The 18485-nt window shown below is 31.6% G+C and overlaps 1 protein-coding gene across 1 annotated transcript; it reads left to right on the forward strand.

The window, feature by feature from the left end:
- Positions 1 to 169: 169 nt before the first annotated feature.
- On the forward strand, positions 170 to 17937 carry kdn (citrate synthase). The gene is made up of 9 exons (XM_013324038.1): positions 170 to 291; positions 11087 to 11248; positions 11771 to 12000; positions 12282 to 12438; positions 13058 to 13257; positions 15686 to 15818; positions 16167 to 16312; positions 16825 to 16987; positions 17339 to 17937. The coding sequence occupies exons 1-9, from the start codon at positions 247 to 249 to the stop codon at positions 17498 to 17500; spliced, it is 1398 nt and encodes a 465-aa protein (XP_013179492.1). The 5' UTR covers positions 170 to 246; the 3' UTR covers positions 17501 to 17937.
- Positions 17938 to 18485: the final 548 nt, after the last annotated feature.

Genomic DNA, 18485 nt, shown 5'->3' on the forward strand with positions numbered 1-18485 from the left:
TATTTTTTTTCCAAACATTGGTATTTGAATTTTAAAATTTAATTTAACCTAATCATGTCCTTAATTTTTTCACTGATTTTACGATTTACTTAATTATTAGATAATTGAGTTTACATCTTTAATGTTGCAATATGTAAAAAATCTTAGTCACGAAAAGCGATCGATTACAAGTAGGCAGGTGTTGCATGCCATGGTTTAGTTGTGTGCAGTTGTGTGTCTTGGCAAGAGCTCGGTGATTCAAAAAAAATGGCACTCTCCAGGATAACGTTTACCAAATTAGCAGAAGTACAGGTAAATATCCAAGTTTATCTAACCTTTCTAAATGATAATTATGCTTAATGTCTTTTAAAAATTTTACGTAACCTAAATAGCATGTTTGAATTTTGAGTTATGTAATAACAACTATTTTTGGATTTAATATACCCATTTTGTAGTTTTAAATAATAATTATAGATTTAAATTGTTGCTGTTGCGATTTGCATATTGTATGTTCATTCAAAAGAAGGTATTTCGCGCTAAAGCATTCTGTATCGCGGCCGTTTGAATTCACGCATGTTCACATAATTTCCATTTGATGTCAAATATTTTTTTTTATTTGTGAAATATTACACCTTTTTTTTATCATACGTAGTACTGTTTTATTATATTTTGTTAACTGCAGTATAATTTATATAACTTTAATTTTTGCACGTTACCAACGTGTATAAAACTTGGCATAAAATTCGTACCTACCGAGCTTATCCTTTACACGTGGTTTACTTACGTTTTAAAATGTAAGTAATTACATAACAGTCTACGCAGTTCTTTTATATTCCGACATTTCTAGTGTTATTTAGTTTGAATATTACCAAATTTTCTTAATTATAATGTAGTAAATTCATTTTAAAGGAATCTAATAAATAAAATTATAATAAAAATGATAAGGTTGTGTATATACTAAGCAAACCTTTTTAAACTACTCTTTCTATCAATTGTATGTTAATTATAATAAGTAAATATGTTGGTTCAATTTTAAATCATCAGATTGTTTTTGAAGGATAAATCAACCATGTTTTTATAATACTTAAAAAACAATTGACAGTTTCTTCTTATAATTGCTAAATAAACTTGACTTGCAAACCATTATATATGGATGCAAGATGGATACTAAAAGAACGGAAGTCTTATAGTCACCTTATTATTAAGTTATACTACTATCAATTATCTAAATAATTGCAGTAACTCGTCTAACCGAATGAACCATTCATGCACTAATTGAGAGACATCTTTTGTTAGGATATTGACTTAACACTGTATCGATAAAGTGATGTCTTGAATTGCTAATACATAGAACAATTTGATATATAATATAATATGATTTATATACCTTACATGTCCCGTTTAGAAACTTTTCCCATAGAGATGTATTATTATTTACATTGTATTATATATTTTTTTGTTAACTAAATTCATTCTGCTTAATAAATTAAGAAATTTTTGAATTCATATTTAACACTGTTTTAAATTCAAACTTTTTATTTAAATTTTCAGACTGATTAAAGTAACACATAATTATGGTTATTGAACACCATATCATCTATAAATAATTAGGCTTTTTTATGAATTATAATACACATTTATGCGAAATCATAATTTTTTTGAAGTACTGTCTACAAATAATTTTGACTGTATTTTTTGTTAAAAATTCAGCGTTATAGGAATCGTGTACCGTGTGACAATAGCCTTGAATCGATCTATGTCATTGTCACGTCGACCATATCATGTGGACTACTACGCGTGATACTCGAACGAATGTCGAACAACGCTATTATCACGTGCATACGATAAACATGTGTAAAATAAATCGTCAGATGTGAAAAATATAGTTTAATTATTTTTTGTGATAAGTCAATTTGATGGTGATTAATTAAAATGAATGTTTAGTGTAATTTTAGCAGGTTGAGTATTCCGGCGATTGTTTATTAGTTAATACAAGACTTTCACTATTTCTTAATGTTATTCGTATTATTTTTTAATCTTTTTGCTACACTGATTAATATGAAATAATTCGGAGAATTGAAGGTCATTAAATTTTAAATTTATACCTTGTAGTCACTAAATGATACTGTTTTTGTCGAAAGATTCACTTCCAAAACATAAAAAATATTCCTATCGGCATAATACAGAATAATCAAATCGTACTATAATTAAATGGTATTAGATAAAGATTCGCTATATTGACAAATATTATTTTATTACATAAATCTATACTAACGTATTTACAAGGAAAATATCTATACCAGTATTACGCCAAACAAGTAGATAACGATTTAAACAAGTAGCTCATGAACATTTTAAATTACATTTATTCAAATAAATAATGAATTCATTTCACGAAGTTGAAAGTGATACAGCTGTTTGAATATATACATGGTTACATGTCTCTGTCACCAAATGTACTCAAAAAACTATGTCTAAGCGAACACCATAAAAACGAGTGTAAAAGAAATACTAAATTAGTACGCGTAATGTAGACGTCTTTTTCCTTTCCTTTACGTTATATCTTTCTTCTCTCTCTTGTAACGAAATATGAACATGGCGTGTCCTTGAAATTGGTCATACCCGTTTAACTTGTAATTTATGTAACTGGGTGTTAATAAATCGCATAGATACAGATTATGCAAACGTGTTTAACGCGCGATGACTTTCAAGATGCGTGTCCTATGCATTGCGGTCTAAAGATAACACAGGTCAGGTTGGCTACAGCCGGGCTCGCACCCAAATAGCCTACATTTATATTACACGCTCATATCAATCTCTTATAAACGTTTATATAATTGATATTTTAAATGAAATAATCGAAATGCGCACTTATCGCATGCGTAATTTAAAGTGGAAATTGCCTAGTTTGAAGTTTTATGATACCATACGGAAATAATCCTAAAAACACAATAAAAAATTGTAAACAAAAATGTGTATAGATTGTAAGAAGTAGCGCAAAGTATTTTCTTTAGATCTTATTGTTAACGGAACCTTTAGACAAAGAAAAAATAAAATCACAAAGAATGATATAAAAACTGCCACGAAGAACGGTAACGGTAAAATTTTATGAATGTGTGTACTTCACGATTTAATATACCTATTGTAACTAAAAGACTAATTTCATTTTATGCTTATTTATATTCGATAGATTGCTGACGCTTAAAGTATTCGGTAAATAGCCAGCATTAGTTTTGCAGTTTTAAATATGAATATTTTCATGTAATATTCTTCTTTGGAATTAAGTAAATTTTTTTCTTGTAATCACTATCTTAGAGTTATCTGAGTCACATTTTATGAATGTGTTTAATTAAAAGTGTACGGCCAGGATATTCCACGTGCATTTTTGTATAAAATTACTCGAACGATTGTAAGTGACCAATGGTAGCGGGCGAGTAGAGTCGAGACAGATCATGATTATCGACCATATTAAAATATTCATCTTAAAGCGCGGCACAGATTTCGCCGAAATATTACGATTTTGTGTTTTAAAAAGGGGACATGTGAACACAATTTATAACAATTCAGTTTAAAATTTTCGGAATAATTCTAATATCGTATGTTTAACATGGAATATAAAGTTTTGTAATTTATCGTTGCAGTAGATATGATGGTTAACTGGTCTGATTTTATTATGTTGGTAATGTTAACGTGTTGTAGATAAGAATCCAACCAATTAACAAACCTGCTTTCATATATATCTCAATTACATAATGCGCTTTTACACGGGCTAATGATAAACGTGTACTTTTTCAACTTCAGCGGACCTGTTCGAAATCATTTGTATTTATTGATCTATTAGAGTCCATCGAATTTAAATTTAAAGCAGCATGCAGACTGCTGCAAACAATTGGATTAGTGTCATCCAAACTTTATGGTGGCACATAATTTTTATAACACGCATGGCCTAGATATGAGCGGGGCATATTCTTGGGCGTTTTTTCTAACTGCAATATGTAGGCCTAACAACCACCTGAAGACATGTGCTAGCAACTAAAATGCAAGCGAGTTTTGAATCTTATATTATAATTTCTACAAGCGGTTCCAATTCCGACGTGTTAGGTAGTCAGTGGAATTTTCTAAACATCAAATTAGACTCACGTGATTTAATACCGTGACATTGAAGGAAAAACATTCGTGTCTCACATACTCATTATCTTATCACAAGGTATTCAATGTGACAAGACTAAGATACGTATAAAATATATTGAAGGCTTGGTAAGCTAAATCCATCTCAGTGATTGATTAAAGTAGTTGATTATTCTTGTATGACGTCATCGATTTGTACAGCTTCATATTATTGAGATAACAATCGCTTATTCATATGGGTTGATATAATCAATTTGTTTCCCTTTCCCTAGAGTTTCCACTAGGTTGTGAATCAAATGTTTCGAGATTTTTATGTTCAGCATTCAAATGCTATCCAGAACAATACGTGTAATTTTTAAATTAATCCTTTATTGTAAAAAATTTTGGCACTCGTATCTTAACACGTTATTAACAATGCTCAAGAAATACCAGCTGCAAATTTTGTTCAATACTCCATAGATAGTGTATGAAGTGATATTAAAATGATTGAAATAAATGTTCTTTAAACAAAGTGAATACGGCTTCTAGTTAATAATTAACACGTGGTGAGTGGCAATGACCCACGAACAACCCGGCTTGACTACAATTCGCTTTCTTGAAATTGCTATTCATGCTATTAGCAAAGGTCTGGGTTAAATTCGTATACCGGTTTATTGCACGTATGTATTATGCGTCAGAATCACTATAGATCAAATATAAGCACGTGGTTTATTTTACTTTTCAATATTATTTTTAGAAGACATTGAAAAGAATAACGGAGAACAAACGTAACTAGTGGTAGAACAACGAGAAATGTCATTAAAATTATGTAATAGATCGTCTTCATTTGGCAAGTGTCGTTGCCTCACAAAATGCCAACATACTATGACTGATTATTTCTTCTGTATTTTATGTTGTTTGTAAAATCTTTTATCCCATTCTGATCCTTTTTTATAAGAGATTAAGCATATGAATAGCGGGAATTCTAAGGTGATTATCGATGTCCATGGAGATCCGCAATGCCAGAGGAACTGTATATGCATTGTTGATCTTTGGGAATGTGGAGTAGAGAGAATACGCTCGCCTGCTAGGTCGGATAGAGTGTCTCCACAACCTCACGGTTGAGTATTGTCAGTCATCTTGATTGTGTGGATAGTACCTGGCGATGTCGTGTCGTCTTGTATAAAAATAAAGCGTACTTTTATCAGCTTCTATTTCCTTTATAATCCTATTTGAACAATTTAAATTAAAAGTCCAACATTACATTATTTATTACTTATCGTATGTTTGTATAATTATTACGGTCACAGCTATTCAATGGGAAACTTCCATGACGGTTTTATTAACAAGCAAAACTTTCATCTTGCATGTATATGTAGGTTAATATTTAGTTATGCAACAACTTTTTATACATATTACATCGTACATGTATTAGAATAAAAGAAATTCCAATATACCACAGTATAATCGTAAACAACGCGAATCCATTGCTTTACTTTCTGAACATAATTACTAAAATTTTTGGATATTAATCTGTTCGATTTGGCTACAGTAGTGCCTAGCAACAAGAGGAAGAGGAAGGGATTCGTCTTTTATATGTTCCTAGTACTTTAATTTATGTTGAACTACGTTTTTCTTTAAATGTAAATATAGCGTTATAAAGTTTTCATAAATCTACTTGGTTATTTTGTTGTTTCACTCACGTCGTAGTTACGCAAGCGTTACTGAAGGTTATTCTTATATCAATGTCGCGGAAATTTGGCGCCTCTTTCGCAGACCACTCGTGACGTCAGCGTTCGGCAAAATTTAAGCCCCGGGGTGAATTAAAGTCTATTGGAGTAGTCGCCGGTCGCTTTTATTCGCGGACGTCTTAGCAACTATGCAATTGTGGTCGAGTTTCGGCTAAAATTATATTTCAAGGTCGTTGCTATTTGACCGTGTTATGCAATATCGCAATGAATAGTTTTTCGTTTGAAAATTAAGTTACATAATTAACACTTCACATTGTTTTGCGCGTTGAGTACTGCCAAGGTGTAGCTTTTGAAAATTGGCACTTACATTGAACGCGTAACAGTAATGGATTACTAATGATTGAACCGCTTGTTGACTAATTATGATATTTAGTTAAATTATCTTACTACTTTTTAATTTCACTTTAAAAGAAATCATGTATTGCGATATTTCTGTCAGACGTCTTACAAATAATCGATTATATTGATAAAGCGATCAAACGGAAAATAAAGACCTTTGATCGCATAACAAAAACTGCGGTAGGAAATTCACTAAACAATCGAAGGTCGATTATGTTCTACTAAGTTCAAACTATATAAAATCGGATTCCAAAACATCACTTCCCGTTTTAGTTTATGTACGGCTTTCGAGTTCATGATGCGACAAACATCTCTGCCTATACCTTTTTATTTTATAGCTTTAGTATAGTTATGAAATAAACAAAACCTTCAAAGAGGTACTTTAACAGATGTTGTTTATTTCAAAATAAATGTAAATTGAGACCATTAGTGTTGTTTATTTCCTTAAAAAGGCCTATTTCCTTAAAGCTGACATTGATCTCAACATAAAGCATTGCTGACAACATCCAAGGCTAACTTTACTAAAGAATTTAATACGATTTGTCAAAAGAATTAAAACTCGATGATCTTTTGATGCTGGTTACAATAAGCTTAGTTGTATCCCTAATCCCTTTAAACTTTCGTGACGTAAACCTTTGGTAGTCATTCGTGGTTAGAAAGAAAATCGATGAAGAAATTTCTAGATTATTATAAAGAGAATAACGTTATTTACGTTGAAAGAGAAAAGAAAGAAATATGATTATTTCAAAACTGAACTTATATCGATAGGAAAGTATTGGATAGGATAGCATTTCAACAAGTTATTTCGTTATTCTGTACGTAACTTTAAAAATCAAAGAAGTAGTTGTTCTTAGTGTTAGCTCGTTTATTTTTATCGTACTATTATTATTACAAACTATTTGTCCACAGATTATTGCTTTTGTACAGCCACAACTATTATTGTGGTTTAAGTCTATTATTTGCGAAGACTTCTTATATGTTATTACGTAGAATGATCTGGAAAAGCGTATATATATGCAAGTATAAAAGCTCTGCTAAAAATACAAGATTTCATACTGCGTATTGCGTCTGAGTTTAAACAGTTGTTATTGTATTTATATGAAGCTATGTATAATACTTATATGTATTTTTTAATCTGTATTAAGTACTGTTACTCATAATACTATATAGTACTGTTGTAAATTTTCATTATTCGTAGTATAAATCTATGGAAATATTAAATCAAAAGTTGTATAGATTATGTTGTCAGTGACTTTTTCTTCAAAAGTAATCTATTAATCATTTCATGTTAATATTAATTTTATATTCCCATATAGAATAACATTTACATTAGAAAATGCTACAGCTGATATCCAATATGTATATTTTTTTATTTCCTCAAGGAAACAATTTATCTGGTTACAGTTTAAAGTGACGTGATCACGTCCCGCAAGCAACCTTTATGTCGGACATTTCAATGAATCACAAAAATCCCCGTTTCAACAAAAACAGAATAATTATTAAGTTAACAAGATTTTATGTCGATACTTAATATAATATATTAAAACTTGAATGAAGAGGGCAACATATTAGTTTTTTCATACGTATAATAAAATAGTGTTCTTCTAACCTTCTCTTAAGACGCTCCTGTTAGCAACAAATAAACTATATCTGCCGCACCCAAAGTCCTAAGAGAAACCTCCCTTAGTCATCCCGTCTGTTCACGTAGACAATATTATGTGACAAGCAGACTTTCAAGTTCTGTTTCAAGTGTTCAAATAATTACTGCATTTTCATTTGTTTCGAACGAAATTTCTTAATACAAAACACGAAGGAAGTGCACGACTTTGGTCGTAAAAGTTAACGGTATAGGTCAATGAACGTTTCGTATTGATTATACGATTCGACACGATGGTTTTAGCGTTAGCCGTTTGCGAATTGAATTTAAAAGTAATAAAATAAACCTTTTATTTTAAATATAAATAAGCTATTATTTCTGTGTATTAGTTTAAGTTAGGATTTTAGATCTAAAGTTAATGAATTGTTGTGTAGATCAAAATATTTTTTAGGTATTCACCTATTCAATCCCTTTTGATTGAGACTTTGATTCAAGTTAATTATTTGTTAATCTTATCTTTAAATAATCCTAAATAAGGTTAAAATACATTGGGAAGTTTCAAGGCTTACTTGAGGCCTACACATGTTAAAACCGGTTCTTTTTTATAAACGTTATTAATGTTTATCATATGTCTTTGTTCGTTTATTCGAATCATTGTCGCCAGCCAATGTCTTTCTTTGAAGTATTTTTATTATAAATAAATATGATATATGCAATTATTAGACAAAATGCAGTTAATCTTTTACCACAAACGACTTCTTATCTTTTTCTCGCTACAACGATTTCATTTTATGGTCATGAGCACAATTCTGACTATTGTATTCTATACATACAACTATTGTTAAACATTTTTATATATAATATAAACAGGATTTTATTTGTATTCGATATACAAACATATAACTTAAACCAATAGTTACGTAATGACGTCATTGTGGACGGTGTGAAGGTTTCGAGAAGTAACGGCCCTTAAAAGAAATAAAATATTGTTCATTGTTTAAGTGATTATATTATGTTGAAACGAAACAAACGTTCATGTATGTAGATATGAATCTATTATAGAAGAAGCGAGAGATGATTTTTTTAAGAAAAAAATACACTGAATGTTGGAATCATGGAACTACATAAATAGGTCGAATACTCTGTGACCCACTTACCCATATACAAGTAAAATGAAGCCTCGGCTGTATTCAGTATTTTTAAAACATTGCCTTGTGATTTGAGTGTCTCATTAACCTAGTTAACCACTACACTCTTGTCGCTTCAAGGGACTATGAGTGCGGCAGATTTGACTGGGTCATCATGAATTGATGCATTCACGATTGTTGTAACTCAGAATCATTGAATTAATTAGATACGAAAGATGGTGTTGGCAAACGATGTCAATTATATTGGTGTTAGGTTAGGCCAATAGGGCCAGAGTTTAACTGTTGCCTTTATGACCTTGTATCATTGCAATCGCTGATTGAAACGTACATTATTACAATGTTGCGGCATCGCAGTTTATTTAATTTTATCATTTATTTAATACTCAGTTTTATTCAACAGAATTCTGAGTTTAATTGTATATGTTTTATCAACTTGACTTTTTTGACACTTTATAGAATTCCTATCCATCCTTTATCTTCGTGTATTATATATATGTATATAGTTTATTATATTATATAGTTTTTTATTTAATTAGCAAACAGTTAAACGAATCTCTCTGAAATTTGACATAGATATGTATTAATATTATAACAGTCTGTCAATTTTTTTTAATTCCGTGCAATCAGATTCACATGACATAGGAAATGTAGAAATAAAGCTAGAAGATTACAGACAAGAACGTAGCAAGTTTGATTAATAGTGGACATAATAAACTTACCTCCGATATTAACACGTTAAGTGTCAGCAACTAACCTGCGTGTTCACTTTTGTACGCAATAATCGTAGTATCATTTGACGTGTTATGTAGTGCATGGTATAGGGCCCATTCCAGTCCCCGTACCAAAGAAAGGAAGGTCACGGTTGCTATAAATATCCATTAAGAATAATGTCACCACTTGTTCGTTTTATATGCTGGAAATGGTATACACTCATCCTGACGAACCGCGGATTTATTTCCACAGCAAGGATGTACGAACGACTACGCTTGCGGTATAAAAAATAAATAGTAGTAGCCTATACGTTCTTCAGGGCTATGTTCTACATCTATACAAAATGTTATCGAGATCTATTCAGCCGTTCTGGAGATACCTTCAAACAAACTCCGCCCGAACATTCGCATTTATAATATTAATATTAAAAATTATTTTCGGATCGATCTCAAGGATCAATATTGATTTTGGAAGGTAGTCGAATAAAGTATAGAATACGTAATACAGTTTGTAATAAATGCACGTAGAGATAATAAGTATTAATAGAATTATTTACAATGAGTGGAATGAGGTCGACGCCTAACATCATCGTAATCTTATATAATGACGCCCGATCACCTTGCACCGACCTTCTCCGACATAGAAATTTATTCAGGCTAGAATTTTGCAATGGAAAATCGGAAAAAAATATGCTATTGAACAGAAAATGTATTTTAAAAGTGCATTTTTATTGTTCAATTTTCTCAATTCAATTTATTTTTGTGGCAACCTAACTTTAGTTAGTCTTGTCTCTGTCGACTCACATAATCGAGAAACCTCTATATGAGTGAAAAATAACGCGATATCTTGGACTCTTGCTTGTCCAAGTTCGACTGTATATCTATAAGATTACAAGAAACGTACTTTGTTGTAATGAAGTGACGAATGCTAACGACTTTACCCAGAAATCTCAAATTACCAATTCTACGCATTGACACAATAGCTGACCGGGTTAATGTGACACGGTTCATTCTTAATTACAAAATCCTTATCAGAATCTTTATTTGTCTAAGACTCTGTACCTTGCCTACTTTATAAAGTAATTATTTGCATATAAAGTTGTAATCATTTAGTGGGTTTGCTTTTGTTTGTAAAAATTTAATATACTTATATTTTTTTTAATCGCGAGAATAACGTATCAAAACATTGACAGATGACAGGGCTTTTGGTGCTGACCACACTTACCGAGAGCTTCTAATATTTTTCCTCATTTAATGAGGACAAAATCATGGCATAGCAACAGCAGTGTGAAAAATATTCTATCCAAAGTGAATTTAATTCTTTGACAAGTATCGTGCATCGTATGAAGCGTAACATACGATGTTATATCGTGAGCATATATTTTGCAAAACGAAACATGAATCATTTTGATGATAATACATTTTACATAGACTTAAATACATCATTTGTTACAGAAACTATACCCGGCAGCGACTATCCTGCTAAGGAACTTAAGCGCCGAACAAACCAATCTAAAGAATGTACTTCAAGAGAAAATTCCCAAAGAACAAGAGAAAATCCGCGAATTCCGCAAACAGCATGGATCTTCCAAAGTTGGAGAAGTTACCGTTGACATGGTAAGTGGCATTATCTTACTTATATTCTAAATATTGACTTAGATTAGACAGATATGTGGAGGTATTCAGTGTCTGGTAGTGACTAATATTATTAAAAACCAGTCATAATATTTAAGTTATTGAAGTAAAGATTTTCATTTTTGCATAAGTATTATTCAAAATATTACTACAAAATTTCATAATATACAACTATGATTTGATTTTTAAAGGAAATAGTAATGTCGAAGTTTGCGATATGATTTTATTTGCGACATGTGTTTGATAACGAGCGCAAAGTGTCAAATACGTATTTTATTTGTAACGGATATTAAAAAGTATAGTTTCTGTTACTCATTTTAATATTGAAATCGAAGGAGTTTTGACATTTTTTCTTATAATTAGTTTTCATGTCGGTTTTAACACATTCAATACCATGCAAGTTTACTTTCTAACAAGAGCACGGAAAGTGTTAAAAGACATATACTTTTTGGTAGTTAATTATGTTATTCCTAATTCAAGAGTCTAATTCGTTCCATGTTACAGATGTATGGTGGCATGCGCGGTATCAAAGGTTTAGTTTGGGAAACATCTGTCCTCGATCCCGATGAGGGAATTAGGTTTAGAGGAATGTCTATCCCGGAGTGCCAACAGAAGCTGCCCAAGGCTAAAGGGGGCGATGAACCCCTGCCCGAGGGTCTCTTCTGGCTCTTAGTCACTGGAGATATACCAACCGAAGCTCAAGTAAACGCCATCTCTAAGGAATGGGCACGCAGGTAGGCAGAAATAAATCTAGTTATAAAGTAATGTTAGTTTATAAGTACATAATAGCGACCACCTACATGTGTCAACTCGGCTAAGTATCACTAATGAAAATCGTTTTATTTATTAAAAACAATTTGCAACTTTGTGCACGTTAAAGTACAATCACGAAGAATCTTATAATTGTACAATTTTATTTAAGAAGAAAAAAGCTAATAAAAACTTTTCGTGATGGTAATGATTTGTTAGGTCACTTTTAATTAAACTAATTTTACAAATAACTTTATTATTATAGAGCCGAGTTGCCAGCTCATGTTGTCACCATGTTGAACAACATGCCCAGCAAACTGCACCCAATGTCGCAGTTCTCTGCTGCAGTGACAGCACTCAACAGCGAGTCCACCTTCGCGAAAGCTTACTCTGAGGGTGTACACAAATCCAAGTATTGGGAGGTAAGTTGTATGTTGCTGAAAAATGCGATATAAAACAATGTCATCATAATCTCTTATGGAACTCGCCAGACATATTACTGATTTCGTCGTATGTGTCGAAATAATTTTCACTCCGAAAAAAATATAACTTTTTATTAGTAATGTGTTTATCCACAATCATAATTTTTTTTAATATTTATGAATATTATAGCATTAAATATTTTATTTTTAAAACCTTGTTACGTTGACTGTACATTTAACAAGAATCGCTCCGCCTTATGTTACGTAATCCTTGTATACGGCTTCAGTACTTTGAGGTGATGCACCAAGATATCTAACGATGACCTGAAATAAAAGGTTTCATATTTTTCGAAAAGATAATGACATTATATTTACTCAAATATATGATAATACTCTTCGGGGTATCCAATCTTCTTTAGCCTAAACTTGACTAATTAAAAAATGAGATGACACTTAATATGTATTCTACATCAGGGTATATTGTCTGGTTTACATTATGCCAGTACAGTAGGACAGTAGCACTCAAAACCAGTACTGGCATACAACTGGTATAGTGTAAACTTCATAAGCCGGGCTTTCTTTCTAGTTTGTTACATGTTGTTTGTTTTTCAATTCACAGTACGTATATGAAGATTCAATGAACTTGATTGCGAAGTTGCCCGTGATCGCTGCAACTATTTATCGCAATACGTACCGTGATGGCAAAGGTATTGGCGCTATTGATGACAACAAGGACTGGTCCTCAAACTACTGCACCATGCTCGGCTTTGATGACCCACAGTTCAGCGAATTGATGAGACTCTACCTCACCATTCACAGGTCAGTTTGCATTAAGGATATGTCACATGAACTGCGCCGCATCGGTGTTACTGTAGCGAATAACTTGCTGATAGTTACTAAAGGTATCCATTTCTGTGCCTTTTTACTGAAGAAACACTAGTATAAAACGATATTGTCATCTCTCTCATTGCTTTTAAAATAACAAGCGAAAATATGTGCTAAAATATATCACGGTAAGTTTATCAGAAAGACGATAAAACGTCGTAATGCAAACAAGATGTGACGATGCGGGATCTTACATAAGATTGCGGTCTGAAAATTTATTGTTCTACTGTGTTATATTATTTGCTAATTAATACGTCACGCCGTAGCGACGACGCTCATGTGGGTTGTCACTAACATCTTAATAAATTGTTTTTTTTGTACTTACTGCTAGTTGCTTTGCGGATTTTTTTGTCATAAAAATACGAATTGTTCTTGTCTTGATATTAATCGTTAGACATGAAATTGCAAATTCTGGATAAAGTAGTAAAGAAAAAAGCACCTAATGTTAAATTAAAAAAAAACATGTAAACACAAAAGGTGGACATGGTATGTCAGTATAGGAGGTAGATAATAGGTGGAAATATTAAACATAAAACATGCACTTGGAATAAAGGAAATTAAGTTAAATTTAATACCGCTGGCGATAATTGTTTTTACAAAAGCAAATGCTTAGTGAGAAGTGACGTCATTCGGATTAAATTTCGTCGACAGTTCAAATATATGAAATTGTGAGATAAGCGCAAGGCGATGTAACGTTTCGTTAAAACAAAGAGTCAACTATTGGTGAATATTGTAATGACATAGATACATATAAATAGACGTTAATATAAAAACAAAAAAAACATGAGTTGTGCTTCAAGTAAGTGGAAAAAACCCCGATTACAATTTGTTAACTATGAATATTCACCGACGACGAACAAAAAAACATGCTATCTCTGTTTTGCCTAAGAGAAAGAAAGAGATGAACGTTTTTGTACACAATTCCTCAATGATCCACGGTTAGGTTGCGTAATTAAAAATGTTAGTTATTTAAAAGATTTTCCTCGACTTTATAATTATTCTGATAACGTTTTAATAGTTACGACTCAAACAATGTAATGGAAAAATTATTTAACTATTGTAATTATTCTAGTAATTGTTTTTTTATTTAATTTTATTTGTCTCCTTCGACCTTTATTAACTACAGTGCTAAAGTCTGTACACAAAAGTTTTAAATCAGTACAAATTCCAGCATGATACCTTTACGCGTGTATAAAAGGGTCATGACAGACAAACAGACGCTCAGACAACAAAGTGAACCTATAAGGGTTCCGTTTAATTCCTGTCGAGGTACAAAACCCTAATAATGTCGAAATCATAGTGCAAGCAATTAGTTTTATCTCAAACTAGCTGACGATCGCGACTTCATCCGCGCGGATATATAAAAAACTAAATATATAGATAAGTTAAATAAAAACCAGCTTTTCAAGACATAAATTTAAAAAAAAAAATAGTATCCTATGTCCGTCTCCATGCTCTAAGCTACCTCCTCACCAATTTTCAACTATATCAGTAAAGCCGTTCTTGAGTTATAAATAGTGTAACTAACACGACTTTATTTTATATATATAGAAAAAAAAACAATTTTTTAAAGCACAAACCTTTTCTGTTGTACTTCAAACGTCCTACCAAAGTTGTGGGTATATTAAGTTTTAATACAGTTTGCGATTTATTTAGCGATTTTTACTCTGTGCCGTTTTATTTTGCGAATGTTTTCCATTATCTTGAATTTCATCTTTCATATTATCATGTGTTTTTCGTTGCGAGTTTTTTACATATAATCTTTATCAAAATTCTTGTAACTAATAACCTCGACAGCTGAATAAAAACAGCTTGCATTTGATATATCATTGCTAGCTTTATCCGTCATATCTGATTGTCGTTTTTATCACATTTTTTTTCTAGAATTTTGTTATGCAATCGAATAACTCAGATGTATTATCTGATTATTAACAAACATAAGAAGAAAAATATGTATGATTCATATATCTTTTAAGTAACTAATATAAAGATTGAAGATCATTTTATGTATAAGATTTGAAATAAAATGGTCTTAACATACAGACGGACAACAAAATGATCCCATAAGGGTTCTTTTTTTCCTTTCGAGGTATAGAACCCTAATTAAAACGCTTGCGATTATTCGTAATTAATATTAATAAAATGCATGAAATTCTATACTAAATATACTTCATTAGATAATTTTTAAATCACGAAAAAATGTCGTTTGAAAATAAAAATTTGCTTGTGTTAAAAATTTTAACTTAATACTGCAGCAATATGCATTGCGATTTTATTATTTTTCACTTGTACTTTCATGTTTGTACACTTGTATGACTTTGTATGGGACGTATATTTAATTTGGTCGTACTCTTGTCAACAGTGACCACGAAGGAGGCAATGTATCGGCGCACACAACGCACTTGGTAGGATCTGCTCTTAGCGATCCTTATCTATCCTTTGCCGCTGGTCTCAACGGTCTTGCTGGACCTCTGCACGGATTGGCTAACCAAGAAGTTAGTAAATTTATTATAATTAAACTAAAAATATATATATAGTTTAATGCCCAGTTGTTTATTCTTAATACCCTGTTTGGGTTTCCAGTTGAAAACCACCATCGAACTGGAATGATGTAAACTAGGAATGACAGATCAGTGACATCAATGTGCCTGACTATCAATATTTACACGACAAATTTAAAAATGGATAATGAATATGTTCAGTTGCTAAATTGACTCAATTTATTTGAACAAAATTAAAAATAATTGACGAATATACAGTAAACTTTTTTAATTACAAAAAATATTAGTTGTTTTCTTGATTAGATTTCTATGCATAAATCAAATATATCCTTGTCCTTTTAGGTACTTGTTTGGTTGGAAAAGCTGCGTAAGCAAGTCGGTGACAACTTCACAGAGGAACAACTGAAGGAGTTCATCTGGAAGACCCTCAAGTCGGGACAAGTTGTGCCCGGCTATGGACACGCTGTACTCAGGAAGACCGATCCCAGGTTAATATTGCATCTATTGGAAACTCTGAAACATGGATATATAGTTTGGTATAGTACAATCCAAACTTTAATGCGGCTCGCAATTTCGAGACACTGCGTGCTATTTCTTCCTACCTGCTTACAAATGCAGCTAACCACAATATTAAAAAAAATGATATAAGAAATAACGACGATGATGTTAAATGCTGGATGTTATGACAATTTGTTTATAAACAATTTGTAATTTAAAAGCAAAAATAATAAAGTGTAACTTGATCAGAATACTATGCTCAGTAAATATCGTTACTTTGGTAATAATTTATAAAAATTAAACCCTAAATTAGAATGTATAATTACACACTCGGAGAATTTCAAACCAGCGCTATTAATGCGCCAAAAAACCAGATTATACCACTAATAACCATTTTCATAGTGTATTCGATTCAATGTTAAGGCGTCATACAAATTATACTCGTAGTTATAAAAAGACCTTATCATATACTATTTGATGTAACATATTTATTATTTTCCAGATACACTTGCCAGCGTGAATTTGCTCTGAAGCATTTGCCCAACGACCCACTCTTCAAACTGGTGGCCGCTGTGTACAAAGTTGTGCCTCCAATTCTCACCGAGCTCGGCAAGGTCAAAAACCCATGGCCCAATGTAGACTCGCACTCTGGTGTCCTCTTACAGGTAAATTAAAATTTTATAGAAAAAATGGTATTTTTCCGTTCCAGTGTTACGTTGTAATCTGCCACTGATGGTCAATTAGCCTGAAAAAGGGATGAATGGTTCTATTTACTCCAATAAGTTATTTCGAACCGTTACAAAATGTCGATTAAATATTTTCGAATGTATCCCACGGGAATTGGACACATTCGGGGATAGATAGCCTATGTGTTCTTCCACGCTGACCTACATCTAGACTAAATTTCATCAAGATCCATGAACCCTTGTGGAGAACATAAAACCTTCCATACATTTACATTTATAATTTTAATGAGATTAAAAGAGAATTATAAAATAAAAATTTATCTTTTACAGTATTATGGTCTGAAGGAGATGAATTACTACACCGTTATGTTCGGTGTGTCTCGCGCTTTGGGAGTATTAGCCCAACTCATCTGGTCCAGGGCTCTCGGCTTCCCTATCGAGCGACCAAAGTCGTTCAGCACTGAACTGCTCATGAAACAGTTCGGCAAGTAAACACAACGATAAATGTCAGTTTCCACTGTCCACAACTTATGTTTGATATATGTGGTCATCTCTTTCTTTATGATTGAATGTTGACAATATGTATCAATATATCACCGCAGTGGAATACAACAATTAAATTCACCGATTCACTTAATTATTTAGTGAACGTTTTTGTTCAGTAGAATGCCATGAATATTTGTTCAGTCAAATATTGTATTTTTATCTAAATTTTTTTTATGTATTAAATAAATGCGTAATTTAAATGTTTAAGTTTGATTATGTATGTTTATAGGGTGTTCAATGAAATGCCAAATCTATTTGTTTTATTTTTATTATATTTTGTATACAACTAAATATGTTTGTAATACGTCTGTGGTGACGTTAAACGTTTCGATTTAGTTGTGTATTCAAAATATATGATTTTAATGGAAAAAATCATATTACATCGTTATTTGCTTATTTACAATTTATTATTAATAACGAATAAATTCGATTATATACATTTTTTTTTAATTTTTTAAATGTTGAATCTAATTTAATATTTGGCTGTACAAAATATTTGTGACTATATGGGGGACAGAAACATTTTTTGTATTAGAAATATTTATTTATTCCTGTGTTTTAACGCCATTTTTAAAGTTTTCATAGACCACGGTGCGATTGCAATAAATGTAATTTAGGTACAGTTTGTTTCACACAAAACCAAATGTAGTCAGTTTGCAGTTTTTAGTATTAAGATTAAATGATGCATTTTTTTGTAATTGATTTTATTTTTTAAACCTGTTTAGTACTTACTTGTATATTTTATGAAAGTTTAAAAATTATTTCGTGTAATAAAATTTAGTGGAACTGAGGCCTAAATTGACTTATGGTCGTGTGAATCAACTGGTAGTTATTACCGTAGAGTGTGAGAGGGCACTAAATGTAGGGTTTAACTTAATGGGTTGATAATGTTGCCGTAAACGCATATTTTTAGTAGAATTCAATACAAATA

This window comes from Papilio xuthus, unplaced genomic scaffold, assembly GCF_000836235.2.
Source record: "Papilio xuthus unplaced genomic scaffold, Pxut_1.1 DF825017.1, whole genome shotgun sequence".
Classification (NCBI taxonomy): Eukaryota; Metazoa; Arthropoda; class Insecta; order Lepidoptera; family Papilionidae; genus Papilio; species Papilio xuthus.

Bases quoted from the DNA above. Each gene is read 5' to 3' on its own strand.
- kdn (XM_013324038.1), top strand. From the start codon at position 247: ATGGCACTCTCCAGGATAACGTTTACCAAATTAGCAGAAGTACAG. The intron at 292-11,086 runs GTAAATATCCAA...CATTTGTTACAG, and splicing joins CCAAATTAGCAGAAGTACAG to AAACTATACCCGGCAGCGAC. The intron at 12,001-12,281 runs GTAGGCAGAAAT...TTATTATTATAG, and splicing joins TCTAAGGAATGGGCACGCAG to AGCCGAGTTGCCAGCTCATG.